The sequence below is a fragment of the Cynoglossus semilaevis genome, chromosome 2 (assembly GCF_000523025.1).
Source record: "Cynoglossus semilaevis isolate Cse_v1.0 chromosome 2, Cse_v1.0, whole genome shotgun sequence".
Taxonomy (NCBI): domain Eukaryota; kingdom Metazoa; phylum Chordata; class Actinopteri; order Pleuronectiformes; family Cynoglossidae; genus Cynoglossus; species Cynoglossus semilaevis.
In genome coordinates, this window is record NC_024308.1 from 7,568,577 (window position 1) to 7,586,641 (window position 18,065).

At 41.7% G+C, this 18,065-nt stretch overlaps 1 protein-coding gene across 1 annotated transcript in view; it reads right to left on the reverse strand.

Moving 5' to 3' along the window:
• The window catches only part of LOC103396227 (ephrin type-B receptor 1-like), a 65,514-nt gene that overhangs the window by 22,188 nt on the left and 25,261 nt on the right, over positions 1-18,065 (reverse strand). Inside the window, exons 2-9 of the mRNA XM_017031224.2 lie at positions 16,909-16,973; positions 15,939-16,229; positions 15,186-15,404; positions 14,553-14,733; positions 9,344-9,499; positions 5,862-6,124; positions 3,595-3,670; positions 2,092-2,216 (exon numbers count right to left, since the gene is read on the reverse strand). Of these exons, the coding sequence (XP_016886713.1) occupies positions 2,092-2,216; positions 3,595-3,670; positions 5,862-6,124; positions 9,344-9,499; positions 14,553-14,733; positions 15,186-15,404; positions 15,939-16,229; positions 16,909-16,973 (1,376 nt within the window). The remainder of the gene's footprint in view (positions 1-2,091; positions 2,217-3,594; positions 3,671-5,861; positions 6,125-9,343; positions 9,500-14,552; positions 14,734-15,185; positions 15,405-15,938; positions 16,230-16,908; positions 16,974-18,065) is intronic.

Consider the following 18,065-nt stretch of genomic DNA (forward strand, 5'->3'; position numbering starts at 1 on the left):
TTCATCTGACTCATTCATCTCCTACTGTACTGTCTAGTCCAGGCGTGGCCGACCAGTCAGAGGCAAAGAGCCGTGTTACTGCAAAGAGCCTAACATGTGGCTCCTGAGCCGCAGGTTGGCCATGCCTGGTCAAGTCCTATTGAGAGTTTATGGGCGGAGCCTATCTCTGCATGTCATCGGATTGGGTTAGGGTTAGGGTCATAAACCCCCCGACAGTGGGCCAAAAGTGGCCAGGAGATCCAACCGGATCTGGCCCTGATTAGATCAGAACAGTGATCCGGCTCTTGCTGTTTTACTTTTGGTCCTCCAATGAGACGTCATCGGAAATATTGGCTTGTAGCCTATTGGATTTTGAGGAAGACGGAATACTATTTTGTGGGAGGAATTCTGAGTACCCATTACTCACAAGACAGAATGGCTAATATTCTGACTCTGACGTAAGATCACTAACAATTGCCCCATTGCTTTGCCCTGCACAGTATTAACTGGTCTTAAAGGAAGTCAACATTTTACACATTAGGTCCCAAAGTGGGGGTGAGGGTGGAGGGGGATGGGAGGGAGAGCAAGGCGAATTAATTAGTAATCTTCTCAGCGTTGTTCAGTTTTGCAGGAACTCCCGTCCCTGGACTCCTTGACAACACTCCACACTGAACGACTGTTCATTTGTGCTGCTGCGCTGTTATCAACAGTTGGATGAAAACAAACTCTTCATCACTGTCAGCACGACTGCAGGCAGCGTGAAATATTCCTGGCGCCGCTGAGATAAATTATGACTTAGTGGGAAATAACACCATAATAAAGGTAATACATGAAGTGTACTCAGTAATACACATCCAGCAGGATTAATGGAAAGAAAAAAGGCATCAATTACTATAAAATAATATTATCAGAAGGTGACAGATTTCTGCCAACACCTGTCATTAATCACTGGGTCTGAAGCGACACGTTCAGCCTCGTGCCTGCGACACTTCAGCCCTATTTTTTTTTTTTTTTTAATGTAAGAGAAAGTGAATCAGGGACTTTTTATTCTGGCTGGGAAACTAAAAATATTCAATGTTTAATCTTCTCATTTATAGTGTTCCCTTCAGAAGGAGCCACCATGGATCACCCGCCCTAATCTTACCAGGTTAATTGAACTCTTCTCCAGTTACAACAACCATTTCTCCCCCATTCCACCTTCAAATCTTCTCTGGGTTCCTTCTTATTCTCTCCTGTCTTGCAGCTCTTCTTCTCACTCAAAACTGTTCAAGCGTAGCTCTGCCTCTTGTGTTCCATTCCTAACATCTGCCTCCTCTTCTCATTCACCAACCATCTCCACGTCCACTTTCACTCCATCCATAAATCTTTGTCTCTGTTCCTCCTGTCTCGCTGCTCCAACTCCAAAATCCATAACCACTGTGTCTCCTCCAAACCATCTCAACCATGTCCCTTTACCGTCCCTCTGATCTGAACTTTTCTGATCCATCCTGTCCCCTCCAGCTCAGCCTTCTGTCTATTCTTGTCAAATAACAAAACTACTAACACTTTAGTTTGTGCCATTCCGTTACACTTGTTCCGGACATATAATCTCATATTTACAAGTCTCTGTAATCGGACACTTTTCCAGGTTCAGTCGTACTTGCTGGAAGTTTTTGGCTTCCACGCTGGAGTGTTTTATGGAGGCGTTAATTAAGAAGCTGGCACGGCTTAGGTTCACACAATCACTGGGAGAAAGGGATAACAACAAGACAATTACCCTGCCTTCTGTCTGTGTTATTTACAGGGCAGAGAACGCTGTTAACCCATATCCAATCCCTGTTCAGCCAAAGCCAAAGTTCACTTTGACACGTATGAAAACGTCTGTAGGCGAAAAGATCCACCAATCGCTCACCGGACCTTTGATTCACTCATCCACAGCAGCTGTGTGCAATGAATGAAACCACTGCGACACCCAATAATAACTGCTCTTCTGAAACCGTGGATAACAAACGACTCCGACGTGCTGGACATCGACTTCATCATGGATGGAATGGATTCCTGGCTGTGACCACGGCGACAGAAAGAAGACGGCGCACGAACAAAGACACAAAGTCATTCATCATCCAACCCTACCTTGTCATAGTATCGTATCTCGTAGTCAAGGATGATTCCGTTGGGCTGTTCGGGCGGCGGCCACGACAGTGAGAAGCTGCGGCTGGTTGATCCCACCTGGTGCATTATGGGAACAACTGAAGGAGCTGTTGGACAAACAAAAAGAAAATAAAGAGTGTGAGTGAGTGAGACCCTGGACACAGTCATGTGGACCAAAATGAACATATGTGGTTTGACCAAACAATGTACAAATACAAATCATTTTCATTAGTTATGACACAGTATAAACCATTGTTTCCCAAAGACTGGGTCGCAACCCTCTGGTGGGTCGCATCATGTTTCCCAGCAGTAAGAGAGCGAGGTGCTCAGTAACACACCACAGCTGTGCAGGATTCGAACCTCCTACTCTCTGGTTATACAGTATTGAGACTTATCACTAAACCAAGTCTTAGTCGTAGTCAGAAGACGACTAAGATTTTAGTTGAAAATTAACATCTTCTCATTTTATTTATATATTTAAAAAATCCACATCTCTGCAGTACCGTTATAGCCCTCTTGGGGTTTCCCGTTAAAGACTTCTCTTTTTCATGATTATTTTACTATCCTGTGTAAGTGCAGCCAAAAATAGACTTGTTTCAACTCCCGTCAGTTTCCAGGCATAGAACTGGTCCATAACTGACTGGGTCTGTGGTGTGACAGTGGATTATGTTTTGATTCCAGATGATTCCGTAGCCACCGCAAGTGTACTATATGATGCAGCAAGAAAAGCGGCTTTTAAATCTAAATTTGGGTGGCAGCTGAAATATCCCTTGAGTCTTTCTCTATAAAGTCCTGATGTAGCACTAACTCAGCTCAGTTTATAGTCTGAGGATTCTGGTGTGGAGAGACTGAGAGTGAGGGAGAGAGGGGGGAGGGAGGGGGAGGCAGAGGATAAAGATGTGAAAAAAGGAGAAAAAAGAGTGTCGAAGACAGAGCCAGGGCAAACAGGATGGTCGACAGGGAGAGAGAGAGAGAGAGATAAAAAAGGGGAAAAAAAAAACGTTTTAGGAATTTTAAGTTCAGCTCAATTTCCTTCACAGCTCAGACCGAAACTCCTGCATCTGATCTAAGTCGTTTGCATCTGATTTCTTTTCCAAATGTGACCTAAATCTAAAATCTAAGATTTCCTTCAATTCAAATTCACACGTCCTCCTCGATTTGAAGATGACGGAGACGGACGCAGCAAATAAAGCGTAAATAATAAGGGAAAAGTTGTTGACTGCACAGCATCTTCCACATGGACACACACACTCGCCGGTATGTGTAGCATCTATAATGACTTCCTCGATCCAGGTGTGTGACGTTTGGTCTCCTGTGTGGGTCACTCTGGGGGGCGTGGCCTGTTCACACACTTTTAACAACATTTAACATTTAAACAGCAACAACACCCGCGGAGTGGACGTAGCCTTACATTCCTCTGTGCACACACACATCCTGGAAATGTAAACACACAATCACACAGAACACACAGCAGTCCACACTCACCAGCCTGATTGGTTGTGATGTTGATTGACACTTGCTGGGCGGGATAAGGGCTCTTGTTGGAGACTCCGTTGATTGCCTGCAGAGTATAAAGTGTAATGATGGCTATTTAACCTCAGAGACGTTCATCATTAGCTGTCGTTGCTAACGCTCAGTTCCACAGTGTCATCGTGATTGCTACCAGCTATTTGACCCTTTTTGTTTTTTTTCTAATCACAAGTGTGTGTGTGTGTGTGTGTGTGTGTGTGTAAACAATTGGCTACAATATCTACATATTGATCCGACAAAAATCCTTCAAGTCCTGCAGTTTTTGAGGCTTAGTTTCTGGGAACTCACGGCAGCAGACAGATTAATGGTGATTCATTTATTCACACTATGCAAATTATTGATATCAGTTCATCACTGGAATGTTAAAATGTCATCTGCAAATGATAGAAGCACAGGAAATGTGCATTAGTTCAGTGTTTCACTCACGATGGGTTGCAGAGTTTTTAGGTCAATGATTAAAGGAGCAGAGTTGAAAGCTGTTTTTAACAAGTCTCATATTAACATAACACACGCATGGACTGGAGCAGCTAAATAGAACATGATTATTATTTACTTTAAACTTGAGTTCAGAGGGTAAATACAGTATATGATGAAATAAAAAGTAAGACAATCATCAAAAACAAGAAATTAATAAAAATATATTCATCAATGTTTAAAAACATATAAAGAAAATGTATATGTATAAAATGTATATGTATATTTAACAATATATTACATTCATCAAAGTTTAAAAACATATAAAGAAAATGATATGTATATGTATATATGTATATGTATATTTAACAATATATTAAAGGTATATATATATAAATATGACTTTCCAGGAATAAACACAATTCAGAGGTTTCTCAATCATATCTTTCCTGTGTTTATATTTACTTTGCATAAATGTTATTTATTTCAATTTGGGTCCTGAACAATCAATTTTGTACAAATTTGAGGATGGATATTTTCTAAAACTGCTGGGTTGGAAACCAAATTAAGGCCAGAAAAAAAAAGCCCCATCTCTAATAATAAACCGTGCCAGAATATCAGCAGATTTATAGACTTGCTCTGGAGTTGCAGTTTGACACAAAATGATATTACTGAATATTGAGCCTGTCAGAACGCATTTCTGTGGCCTCTGTATCCTTGAGCGTCATAATGAATATCCGGCTTCTATTTGCATTTAAAGCCAGCTTTGAAAGCGTCAAGGTTATTTCTGACGTGGATATTGCGTACCAAGTAATGACTGCCCGAGTTGCAACTTTGCATTTTAATTACGTCTCCCATAAATCTGGGCCATAAATGGATGTAATTATAGTAAAACAGGAAGCATATTAAATATGGAAGTAGGATTTAGAAAGGAAAGAAATTGCTACTAAGTGGAACGTTGGAAATATGCCATGGCAACAGTGGAACTGGTGCAGTTTGACACAAGGAAAGTAGAAGAAAGAAAAAAAAAACAACCCAGATCTGCACCGATATGTGGTCAAATATATAATGCTGTGAGTCAGGTGTCATTAACTGCAGTGTAACCAGTGTGACTTTTAAGGATTTTTTTTTTTTTCGTTTACAATTCAGCATGTTATCATTTCAGGTTAGGGTGATAAAGTGGGATATAATCTGCAGGCAGCGCTTCCCAAAGGTGGGGTTGGCGCAGCGAAGACAAAACAAAATCCAGATCAAAGCTAGACTGTGGAAATGAACTAAGAGTGTCAGTCTCACAGCTGCAGTCACAGAGAAGATGTGGCTAAGGTTTGAAGTTTTTCTCTCATGATGATGTTTTTATTTGAGTACTTTCTTTATTTGTCCTTTGTCGGTAACGTGCAGGGATTTGTTTTGGATCAATGGGACTGAAATTTTGTGGGTGTTTTCAATGAAGACTGTGAAGCCTTGAGGACGTGTTGGAATGAGGTCATCATGGATATTCCTACCTAACAGTTTGGGAACCAAAGTCTGCAGGTACCTGGCTCAGAACTTTGCTCTTGACACCTTTACAATAGTAACCTTATCTTCTGACTAAGCTGTGATCCTGAGGCTTCTGTCCATCACAACAGATACTAATGAACTGATCTAGAAAAAGAAAAAATGGCGGTGCAGATGTTCCCACATGACATGTAGGATCTGTGAATATTTGAAGGTTTGATAATTAGCATTCATTTAAACTTACTTTCCACTTTGTCCAACTCAGATAATTAATTTTTTTTTTTAAAAAGGTCCCTGTGTGTGTGCAGACTAACCTGGACGTCAAAGGTGTACGCCGTGTGGGCCCGCAGCTTACTGATCTCCACCTTCAGCACCTTCAACCCGTGCCTGCCTGGAACGAACACCACGCTGTCATCGCAGGGCTGGCACGCTCGACGCTCGTTGCTGTGGCAACGGCGGCACAGGACGTTGTAAGACAGGTCAAAGCGGTGGCCCACATCACGGGGCGTGTGCCACTCCAGCAGCACTGACGTCTGGTTGACAACCGACACCACATTGCGCGGAGCCGAGGGGACACCTGGAGAGATGATGGAGGACAGTGAGGAGCCGACACTGTCTGGTCTGGGTCTGTCAGTCTGTCAGTCAGTGCACGTCGGTGTGGCCCACCTGGATGTCATCAAACTCAATTATGCTGTGTTTCCTACTAATGACTTACACACGTTTGTGTTTTTATCATCGCTTCATGCCTGGGTTTTTATATCAGAGTCAGCTGTGAAATGACCAGATTGGCAATTAGTTTATACGGATGCAGTAAAGCATGTTTGGGAGTGATTTAGTTAATGTAGTATTTTACTGACAAACATTTAATGTCAATGTGTAATGAAAGGAATTTCAAAACAATTTATACTTCATTAAAAATTTAGCACATGACATATTGGTGTGGGCCCGTCTTCCCCCCTGGGCTCATTTGTATGACGGGTATTTTCATGTCAAATGTGCAAATATTCAACACTGGCTCTGTTAGTACAACGTTTGTGGACTTGAAATACAGTAAGTGTGAATCAAATGTAAATGATAAGGAACGACAAAACATGCAGCCATTTGAAGCTATCGTATCGGTGGAGCCCTGGAGAGAGACCGCGCTGGGCTTTGACGTTATCTCTGTCTGGCCAAATAGATAGCGTTTATTTGGTTAGAGTACAGTAACGCTAGGTACACTGCATAGAAAGTTAAGATTGATAAGGAAAATGAAAAGGCACAAAGCCAGTCATGTGAATGAAGAAAAAAGCGACTGATGTGCTGTGCAGCAGGTTAGGGTGATAAAGGGCAAAATAAAAAATAGTAGAATCTGAAGAGATGGTGGGGAAAAAATAGTAAATAATTATTTTTCAATAATTCTTTTTTTAAGGGGAATTTTTCTCTGTTTAACCCATTTAATAAACAGTCATTATGACTCAAACCGTCTATAAGTAATCGTAGTTTCCTATCTGTGATGGAACCTAACACGAATACGAAAGTTCCTACAAAAACTAGTGTAAGATATTCTGGCTTTTCTTTAATTTCTCCCTTTTTTTAGCTATAACCATGGACTAGAAAGCCTTAAAAGTGCTGAAATAAAATAGTGATGTTAGTAAATACAATTTTGGTTGGTAAAAATATTAAAACATTTAAAAATGTAACAGGGAGAAACCTCATCCTTGCCCATGACAGCTACACTGGGCATGAGAGTAAACAAAAGTTAACACTCTGCCCTCGCCATTGATTTTGATGTTTGATAGTTTGAGTTTACAGTTAAAGCCAGTTAAACAAAGAAGATTCTGAAGCTTCAGTCTAGATTCTTTTTTTTGTCTCTTTTGTCAGACAGAATCTTTCACCTCATGCTGGTTTGACTTCTTTTTTTTTGAAGTGAGAAGAAAGTGGATGTTAGCGTCTGATGAGCCTCCAACACACAGCCATAGCTTCCACAAGGTTAAACACAGTGGTTTCACTCATTTGTGATGCATCTCAGACACTTCCAAACGGACATGTTGCAAAAAAAAAAAAAATGCAAAGAATATTCCATGGATCCAAGCATGAGACATGTCAAATCAAAGCAGAGGCTTGAGTCGACCTTGCTGATATTTACTGTGTGCATGTGTTGGGTTTTTTTTCTTCCTGCGAGACATTAAGAGGAGCACACACTGTGGCCTCAGCACTAACAACCAGCAGGAGGTCGGAGTCAAAGTAGCGTGATCTTATAAAGCATCCAGTGAGAAGCAGCAGCCATCAGAGGCTCACAGTTTGTACTCTTACTGTACACACAAAGTCCAATGCAGTCGTGCATTAATCGCACTCTATCGGAACAGAACAAGAACAAATTAACATTTTCGAAAACGAAAGTTTAACTCAGCCATGAAAACATATTTGAATATTATTCAACAACTGATCGCACTGAGGTACTGTCAACAACTTCACTGAAACTGTTACTACAGGAACTTCATAGTGTGAGTCTAACATAGAAAAACTCACACACTTTTTAACTCTACTGTACAGGTCTGTGAGGAAATTTGAATGATTATAATATAGATATATATATATATATAAAAATCACACTTTTTGAACACCATCCTGATATACTCGCAGGAATTGAAGAAAGAAAACCAGGAAGATCTACTTCACTGTCACTCTATTTTTTCTATTTAGTTTTTATAGCAATCTCTTGCTATCTAGCGGAAGCGTACTCTATTGTTGTGCCTGTCACCGTGGCATGGTCGAACAAAGACATATTTACAGAGAAGAAAGCCTCTTACGTAGGAGAGAAAGACAAAGAAATCTGCTTTTGAACGTGTTCCTTTTTACGTTTTTTAAAGACCGCCTTCATTGGAAGCAGGGATTGGCTCCAGTCGCTCAGTGAAATTCTCAGCAAAATAGATCATCCAGTATAAATGAATGGACCTGATGACTTTATTATGTGTCTCTTTAAAGGGATATGCTGATTAATCACTGTCACTGTTTCCATTATAGTTCAGTTTCCAACAAAGAGGACTTTCACAGATACAGGCCAAAACTATTACAAAATACAATCGGGCTGGAGTCGATCCCAGAAATCACTGTATGGACTGTATGGACAGTCTGTCAGGACCACATATAAAGACAAAACAACCGTCCACACTCACACTAATATCTGTTTTTGGAGCCATATTACCCAGAGAGCCACACACACAGTTGAAGAACGTCCCAAACAAAGACAAAGCCTATTTTATGAATGAACCATATCTTTTTCAACCCCCTAAAAAAATGTACTATCCAGGTCACCAGGACGTGCACAATAACACACATGGACACACATACACCGATGCACACACTCTCACGCTCTGGGATTAGCTACACAGTCACCAGGCAGTCCAAAATGATTCATGCTCCAACCTACTTCCACCATCTCTCTGTGGAACAGAGAGCCTGCATTTTTCTGAATCTGTGTCTCGTGCTGAAAGGCAATACAGTCTCTTCGACGCCCTAACCACATGCTCTCTTCAAATTGAAAGTCTGAGCAATGTGGCAGCATTATTACTTACTGATCCCCCAAATCCCTGAAAAGAAACTGCAGCACACTTGGATTATATGCAAAAATGAAGGCAAAGTTATAGAATAAAAAGCCTATTTGCCCTTCATGTGATCATTCATCAGTGAGATAGAGCTTCTCAGAACTCCTCTGACCCATGATAGCACTGACGTCCACAGCAGGAAGGTTCACTGCATACGAATGACTGTATGTTGATGTCTCCGCCTGTTAAAATGGACACACACAGGGACTCACTAGTGCACATGTCCTCGGGTTTGTCCATGTCTCCGCGATAATAGCCGTTACGACAGTCACACAGGGTTGCGGCCTCGATGGTGGAGCGACTGTTGAGCGGACACTGCTGACATAATCCTCCCCCCTGGGACGACTTGAAGGTTCCCTGAGGACAAGCTGAGAAGACATAAAAAAATACAGTCATTGTTCTCCTCGGTGCATCATTGATTTGTCCTGATTGCCAAATATTTAACAATCTTTGTTTTATTGAGACTGTGTGAGAAGAGTTACTACCAGTTGACAAAAGACAAGAGGATGTGGGGGTGGTGGCGGGAGGGTTTCTTAGAAAGTAGACCATTATCGTAATGCTAACATAATTGGTTTAGCTTTCAACAAAGACTAGTCCAAACAGAGGATTGGTACAATTTAAAGAGCGGATTATAACCGACCGATCAATGACGCAAATTGCCAGTAACAGTGTTATTATCTAAGTTTTCAAGTTGCAGAAATGAACAAATTAATTCTTCATTAATACAAACATGCAACAATCAGCACTATAAGAAAAAAAGATAGAACCTTTGGTAAAAAACCCTAAGTAAAAGTTTTGCTGAAAAATGACAAAAACTTGCATTATTTAGCATTTCGACCCAACAAACATGACCACACGATCGATGTTTGGGTCACGACCCACTGTATGAGAAACACTCGGTGTGGAAATCGTCCGTTGTATTTCACAAACTATACTATCTGGGTCAGACTTCTCTCTGGCCATGAATTTTAAGTGAACTTTTCTTTGTGACACTAAATTCATGCACAGATTCCTAAAGACGACGTTCCCCCCATTATTCATCCAGGAACGACTCATGCTGAGCGTTAAGCACATTCTTGTTATTCAGCCTGCCTCCATGCAGCTTCATCACTGGCACTGCAGTGCTCCTGGAAGAAGATTGCAGCAGTGATGGGTGTGAGAGTCAGTCTGCACTCGGTGTAACTGAGTGAAGGCCGCTTCATTCTCTTTGGTCCAACGTGAATCTTCTAATTTCATACAGTGGTGATTCTACACCGTTCGTCCTTTCTTCATGCTCAATATTCCACGGTAAAAAAAAAAAAAAAAAACATGTCTTCAAAACATACCTGGCTAGCTTTAAACGACTTTTAAATGTGCTGTGCGAAACTTTGGGCATTCCTAGTGGTCTCGCTTAGACTAAATTTAAGAATTTAAGAATGTGCTGATAAAATTATATCAACAAAATATATTCCATGTATTAATGAAAAAAAACATTGAATAAATTACGGAATCTAAAACACGTTTATCAACTTTGACCTTTTTATAACATGATTTATTTCAAAAAATAACAATCTAATATATATGTATATATATGCATATATACATACATATATACATATATATTGTTATTTCTGGAATGTGCATATATATTTAGAGTTTATATATATTTTAATTATTTATTTTTGTATTTAATTATGTATTAGTTAAACACCCCCAGGAAAACTGCTAAATTAGATCAGATTCCAGTTTATATGGCACTGGAGGGAGGGTCAATAAAAAGACGGCTTTTTAAACAACCACAGCTTCACACGTCACTCAATCAACAATATTTATCCACCTAATCTAGTATATGCCGGATTATACGTATCTTTTAGGAATAACAAAGACAAAGGCCGAGCGCCTCGTCCATTTAAGCATGGAAAGGGTTTGCGAGCGCTTTCCAGAAATTATTATTCATGACTGCTTTGTATGAATTCTTTATTATGTAGCTTAAAATAGTTAGAAGTTTAGCCGGTGAGCTGACAAAGCACTAATAATTTCACACTCACTGACGTTTTTACAGCATGTGAGGCAAACATCAAGTCGTGAGACAGCGGAACAATAAAAATGACCTGGATCTGATTCAGAACAACAGAATGATTAATATTGACAAGGTAAAACATCTGCAGGGAAATATAACGTTTTTGGCTTTTTATGTCGGGAACGTGTGGGTGCCCGGAGAAAAAGTGTCAAATAGAGTTTATGTGTTGAAGCAAATTTCTGCCTTGTGATCTTTTTAAAAATGTTTATTATATACTTTGATATGATGACTTTTTTGTATTTTCCAGGCTTTTACTCGTCGTTTTGGACTTTGATGGGTTTTAATGGGAATAAATGAAATGTTGAAAGCCGTGCCTCACGTTTTACTGCAGGACCAGATTAAGCTGGTAATACACGAGGACACTTTTACAGCACAGTTTTGCATATGAATGGCTCCAAGTGTTTCCAGGGACTCACTGTTTTCCTAATAAAATAATAACGTTGCTCACATGCTAATGTACAGGGTTACAGTGCGGCCTTGTTTGCATGTTTTCCAACTATAACACACCAGATAATCGGAGTCTCAGAGCCAAGATCCAACAGATGAAAAGCATGCAAATAAGCGTTTGGGCGTGTGGTGAAGATTAATTATGTATAAACATGTATATTTCTAAATATATTTTCTGCCATCGGCAGCATCTTTATCAGGAAGTTAAAGACTCACTTACCCGATGAAAGACAATTAATTCATGAGTAAATTTATTTTGACTTCTACATTAACGGCAGCTGGTCAGAAAAAAGAAAAGAATTCCTTATTATTCACTGTTAGTGTAACGGAAAAACATTGATCCTAACAGATTTGCTTAAAAACAACAAAAACTTGCATTATTTAGCATTTCGACCCAACAAACATGACCACACGATCAATGTTTGGGTCACGACCCACTGTATGAGAAACACTGGTGTGTTTTTTCATCCTAAAATGCTTGTTATTTGTTTCCCAGTGTAAATAGAACCTATATTAGAATATATCTGGGTAACCAGTGTTTCTGGGAAACTCACTTCAGAATCAACCTTTTAGGAATCGAACCCCTGACCCTGTGCCACCGAGTGCCTGTCCTCACTCACAGCTCTACCTTGGTAATATCTGGAAACTCCCTTCAGAAAGCCACAAAGACTACACAGAGCAAACAATGTCACATCTTATAACAACACCCTGAGTGTTGTGTCACACAAAGCCGCACTGTTGCCCACGTTTTTCTTTATCCTCCTATTTTTATTCCACTTTCTTTCAATTCCTTTCTTCTCTTCCAATCGTCTGATTTCCTTTGAAGTCCCCGTCGCTGGACTCCTTTGTGTTTCTCTCTATGCCATTTTGTGTCATGCGTATGCACACAGAGACATCTGGCCTCGGCAAGGTCATTTATCCAACAACTGTCCTCATGCATAGGGGGTGTGTCGCCATGGTAACGAGTCAGCTCCCGCCTAATTATATTATTGTATCTGCAGAGTTAGTTCTCACTCTGTTTCTGAGTATCACTGTCGAGGAGACGGGAGCAGCTCATGATGTATATGAATGGAAATGCGCATGCTTTGTGTCCTGAGTGCAGATAATACCCATAATGCCTTCTTTCTTCCAACAACACCGTAGTTGTTACGAGCACTTAAAGACAGACTCTCGCAAATATTTGCAAGATCCTTTTTCTTGTCTCCTTTGTGCAGCAACCAAACTGAAGGGTACTGAGGTACTACAGCAGAAAACTGTATTAGAGGTCAGAGCAGACGTGGGCAAACCTTTGACTCACAGGCCACGATTGTCCTGAAATTGAACAGGAGGGGCAGGTCAGGAGCAGATAAATGGAGCGTTCACGTGAACTAAGATAAATGACATGTAAAAGTCATGGCGAAAATAAAGGCTGAAATGCTTTTACCATTTTATACGCCATCTATTGGGGAAACGTGAGTATTGCAGGGAAAAGGCAAAAGTATAGCTGAACCGACCACATCTGGGCCCCGGGCCATAGTTTGCCAACACCTGGGTTAGAGCCTTGATTTATATGGTGATTAAGAAAAAAAGATCGTCCTCTAACATCCCTATGTTTAGATAATTCCATTCAATGACACTAACGAGCCTTTTCCTCTTACGTTAAGTACCCGGAAGGAACGACGTAATCATTAAAAACATCCTTGGCCGCTGATACTTCAAAACATCCCTTTTTGCGAAGGCGACCAATGTCACAATAATCTGTCAAAATCAATCACTCTCACCTTGAATCAATCCTTAAGTGCCTTCTCCACAGTGGCCATCATCCCGCGGACATCACTGACTTGTTTTCATCCCATTCAAAGAAACGGGGAAAACCATCGCGCTCAGTTCGTGAGTCAAATTAATCAGTCTAGGCTGTGATCAGTTTTATTGCCTTACTCTCCTAGCCTTGGTATGAGGTTATTTACTTTGTTTCCACTGGCTTCCTTCATTACTTCCTTCCTGATGTGATACTCCACCATCCCTCTGACATTCTCTGACAGGGCAGGACTAATTTGCAGCAGACTAATCTGGTTGGAACAGCCTAAACTAATTAACACGGGACGGTGCGGCCTCACTTATCATTTTGCCATATGTACGTACATCACACGCACGCACACACACACACACACACGGACAGGACCCCTCTTTCCAGGGAAAATAAAAAATGATGGGTATTACTTTGGAGAGGAAATGGGGAAGGAGGCCAGATATAAAAAGGAAAAAGAAGGAGGTGGAGAAACAGGGAATAATGATGAGAGGGAGCTGCAGCTATTTCTGTGCTGTGCTCACGTCTGTTTCCGCTAACATTAATGCTATATATGAATAATCCCGGGCTGCACCTCGGAGCAAAACTGTACACGTGTAATTTTTTCCCCCGAGATACGACAGAAATGACAAGCATCGCTTTGTCTCCACGTGGAGGATATTTACATATTTGACTCAGCAGGACTTCCAATCCGGAGATTTCCAACACCTATTAATACATGAGATTTCCAAAGCTAACCTCTACACCACAGTTAAAAATGTTCTTTCTTTTGGAACATGTTCAGCGACACCTTTTTTTTTTTCTCGGTCTCTAATACGATGATAACGACAGTTTTTTCGTTTATCCGTTTATTCGTGGTCGTGTTTGTGATGCCGCCTCTGTTTGTTCAGGCCTGACTGTGATACTGGCTGTAGAAACAGCACGACTCCTGTGCTTGTGTATATAAGAAGCATGTTTGCTGGCCATCGATTTGCTGTCACGTTGCCTTTGCTGCTGCATGCCCATATATAATATGACTGTGGCGTGCAGTGTTTGCCAGCGCAGGGAGATCCTTGAAAGGTGATTAATTCCGTTCACAAACACCTGTTCTTGTTTCCACCGGCGCCGCCTCATCAATATGTATCTTTACCTCGACACACGTTGCTGTTGTCGGGTTCATAACCCGCTCTGCAGCTGCAGCTGCCGATGGGAACCATCCACTCTCCGTCTCCGTTGCAGTAAAGCTTTATTGGCACGTCCACCTCCTCAGCGTTGGCAATGCAGTTCCCCCTGGCGATGACTAATGAAGTGGACTCTGCTCCGGTCAGTGTCTGCACAGAGGCATAACGACATGAATGCATGCGTGTGTGTGTGTGTGTGTGTGTGTGTGTGTGGGTGTGTGTGTGTGTGGGTGTGTGTGTGTGTGTGTGGGTGTGTGTGTGTGTGGGTGTGTGTGTGTGTGGGTGTGTGTGTGTGTGGGTGTGTGTGTGTGTGTGGGTGTGTGTGTGTGTGTGTGGGTGTGTGTGTGTGTGGGTGTGTGTGTGTGTGTGGGTGTGTGTGTGTGTGGGTGTGTGTGTGTGTGGGTGTGTGTGTGTGTGGGTGTGTGTGTGTGTGGGTGTGTGTGTGTGTGGGTGTGTGTGTGTGTGGGTGTGTGTGTGTGTGTGGGTGTGTGTGTGTGTGTGTGGGTGTGTGTGTGTGTGGGTGTGTGTGTGTGTGTGTGTGTGTGGGTGTGTGTGTGTGTGTGGGTGTGTGTGTGTGTGGTGTGTAACAACAGAGTCCGAACCTCTGGGAAGAAAGCGAAATTCTGCACTATGCTGGGGCATTTCTTGTAGAAGACCCTGACAGCCAGGAGAGACATGCAGGCGCCCAGATCCTGGAAGGCCAAGTGGAAGCCTCTGCCTTTGGACAGGAAGCCAAAGCTTCGCACCTCTGTGTTCACCTTCATCAGCCTGCCTCCAAAATCAACCTGGGAAAAACTCTCGTCCGCTGCGATGGTGTCGACCTGCCAGAAACAGAAGGAAACAAACAAACAGAGAAAGAAAGAAAGAAAGAAAGAAAGGAGTCTCACCACTGAGGCGCTGACTATGTTTGTCAGGGACTTTCAAAGCAAAAAAATAAAAATAAAATGAATAAACAAACTTGTTCAACTACATTTGTAAATATAAAGCATTTCCATATATTTCCAAATCAAAGTAAAGAAGTATCTGACTGGTACATATTGTGAGTACACAGATAAAAATACTCTTATCAGACTGTAAAAAACTGTATCGAGAGAACCTGAAGTCATATGTTTAAAGAAGAGTGAACTCCTTGTCATTGTGTCACAGCTCACCACTGCACACAACCAAATCTGACCTCTGCTTTTAACCCAGAACAGCAGTGTGGGGACGGTGCCATGCCAGTGGTAACTTGGCAGCTGGTGGAATCGAACCCAAAACCTTCCAGACCCAAGTCCGCTTCCTTAACCACTATCCCCCACTGTTTAAACCCCTTGTGTTAACATTTTCCAAAATCCTGACATTTTTGGCTTAAATACCTTGAGAAAAGGGGCATTGGCCCAGTACTCCACCCCCTTGACGCCCTCCGACACGGTCCTGTCGGCCTCCAGGTAGTACAGGTTGAAGGTCTCCTTACAGGAGCCCAGGACACTGGGGATGGAGGCGCAATCTCGTACGGTGAAGCGGATCTCCACGTAGATGCGGAGCGCCGCCCGCCGGTCGATGTACGTGGTGAGGAGCCAGTTGTTCTGGCTGGGCTCGAACACGTTACACACCTGGTACGTCCTGATGGTGTTGAGGTTCTCGTCGTAGCCGCTCACCTCCTCCCACTAGGGGGTGAGTGTGTTTGTGTGTAGAAAGGGCAGAAGGTGTGGATGAGCAGGGAGGAGAGGCCAGAATGATTAATGACTTCACCAAGACCTGACACAAATTAAACTTCCTCACTCCCCCGCTCCTATTTTGTCTCTCTCTTCGTCTCCCTTCTCTCATTTACTTTTTTTTTTTTTTTTTGCCCTGCTCTCCTCCCTTTTATTCTGTGCAGCACGGGGACGACCATTCATCACAATTAGGTCTGTTCATCTTAACACAACACACACACACACACACACTCACATGGTGTGAAAGAGATTAAGGACTCGTACGGTTAGTTGTCAGGGCGGAATTTGTTCATTTTCCTTCAATCATTCTCTCTCTCTCTCTCTCTCTCTCTCTCTCTCTCTCTATCTATCTATATATATATATATATATAAATATTAGCATGAAAATGCTGACTGTTATGAGCCAAACCACTGGGATTGGAACCCCCGTCCATTTTATTCTGCATGAGTAGCAGTTAATTGGTGTCACCTTGCATGTGTAATTATGGATTTTGACAGATTTCCTAATGCAGAGCTGTGAAAGTGTAGTCAAACTGCTCCACTCAAGGGTATTTGCTGAAACACACACACAGCCAAACACACACACACACACACAGAGGTTATATAATACAGTTTTTGACATTGTTCTTACTCCATTGGCTGGGAACGATATCCAGCCGAGCTCGGCCGTGGCTGTCCTCGTATCCATCACTGTCTCTGCAGAACAAAAACACAACGACAGACAGACAGACAGACAGACACAGGCAGAGAGACAGGTGAATAGAAGAACAGGTGAACAGGTTCACCATGACTCAGCTCTGACATCAACTGTTACAAGTGGATGTTGTGCTTCTGGTCCACAATGGTGCACGTCAGTCACTGCATACAGTGCTGCTCCTGCTGTTGCTGTCATAGAAACCCTAAATAAGTGGCCGTCATTGGCTGATTTTCTACCAGTGTGTGGTCAAAAACAAGAATAAATGTCAAAGTAAAATAAAAGAATTAATATCATCCTAGAATAGTGTGATCAGGGGAAAGAGATTCTGTAGCTCAGAGTTAAAATGTCCCACATGAAAATATAGAAGTTGTTTTAAAAAAAGTTGCATTAAAAGAATATTGGGATATTGCATAAGAACAAATAAAATACAGTGTACATGTTTGAATATTCAAATATTGCACTGGCTCGAGCCAATACTCAGGATCGGTATCGGTCCTGAGTATTGGACAAAATGAACATTAAAAAAACAAACAAACAAACAAAAAAACTGTAGTCGTCATATCCAATACCAAAGGCCTGAATGCTCAACTAAACTTTGCAACAGCAGCCCACGAAATGCTGGAGAAGAAAATAAAGTATTGGATTGATATCAGTTCTATTGAGCCATCCCTGCTATTTAAATATTAAATAAGAATTACTGACTATTTAACAATATTAGACATTGCACATTTTTTATATGAAAATGTTTCAAAATATTGAATGATGAATTTTAGTTGAACAAAACTGGGATTTGCTGAATAAAGTTTAGTTTAAACCGACTGACTGTTGGTGTTGATGCAAACACGACGCACTTCACACCTTCCACTGCCTGTTCTCTCTGCGTCGTCCTGTAGTCTGAGAGCTGAGGCGCCAGATTCCCAGGTGGTTAGACGCATCAATCACACGATAATTAGGCGACAATTTACACGTAGACGTTATCGTCTAAAGGCAGCGGAAGAAGTTCTCCAGGAGGAAAACAAACAGCTTCAGTCAGAACTTCAGAGCAAATGAGGCTCAGCTGTGTGAAGAGGAAACACAGCCAGGTGTGGCAG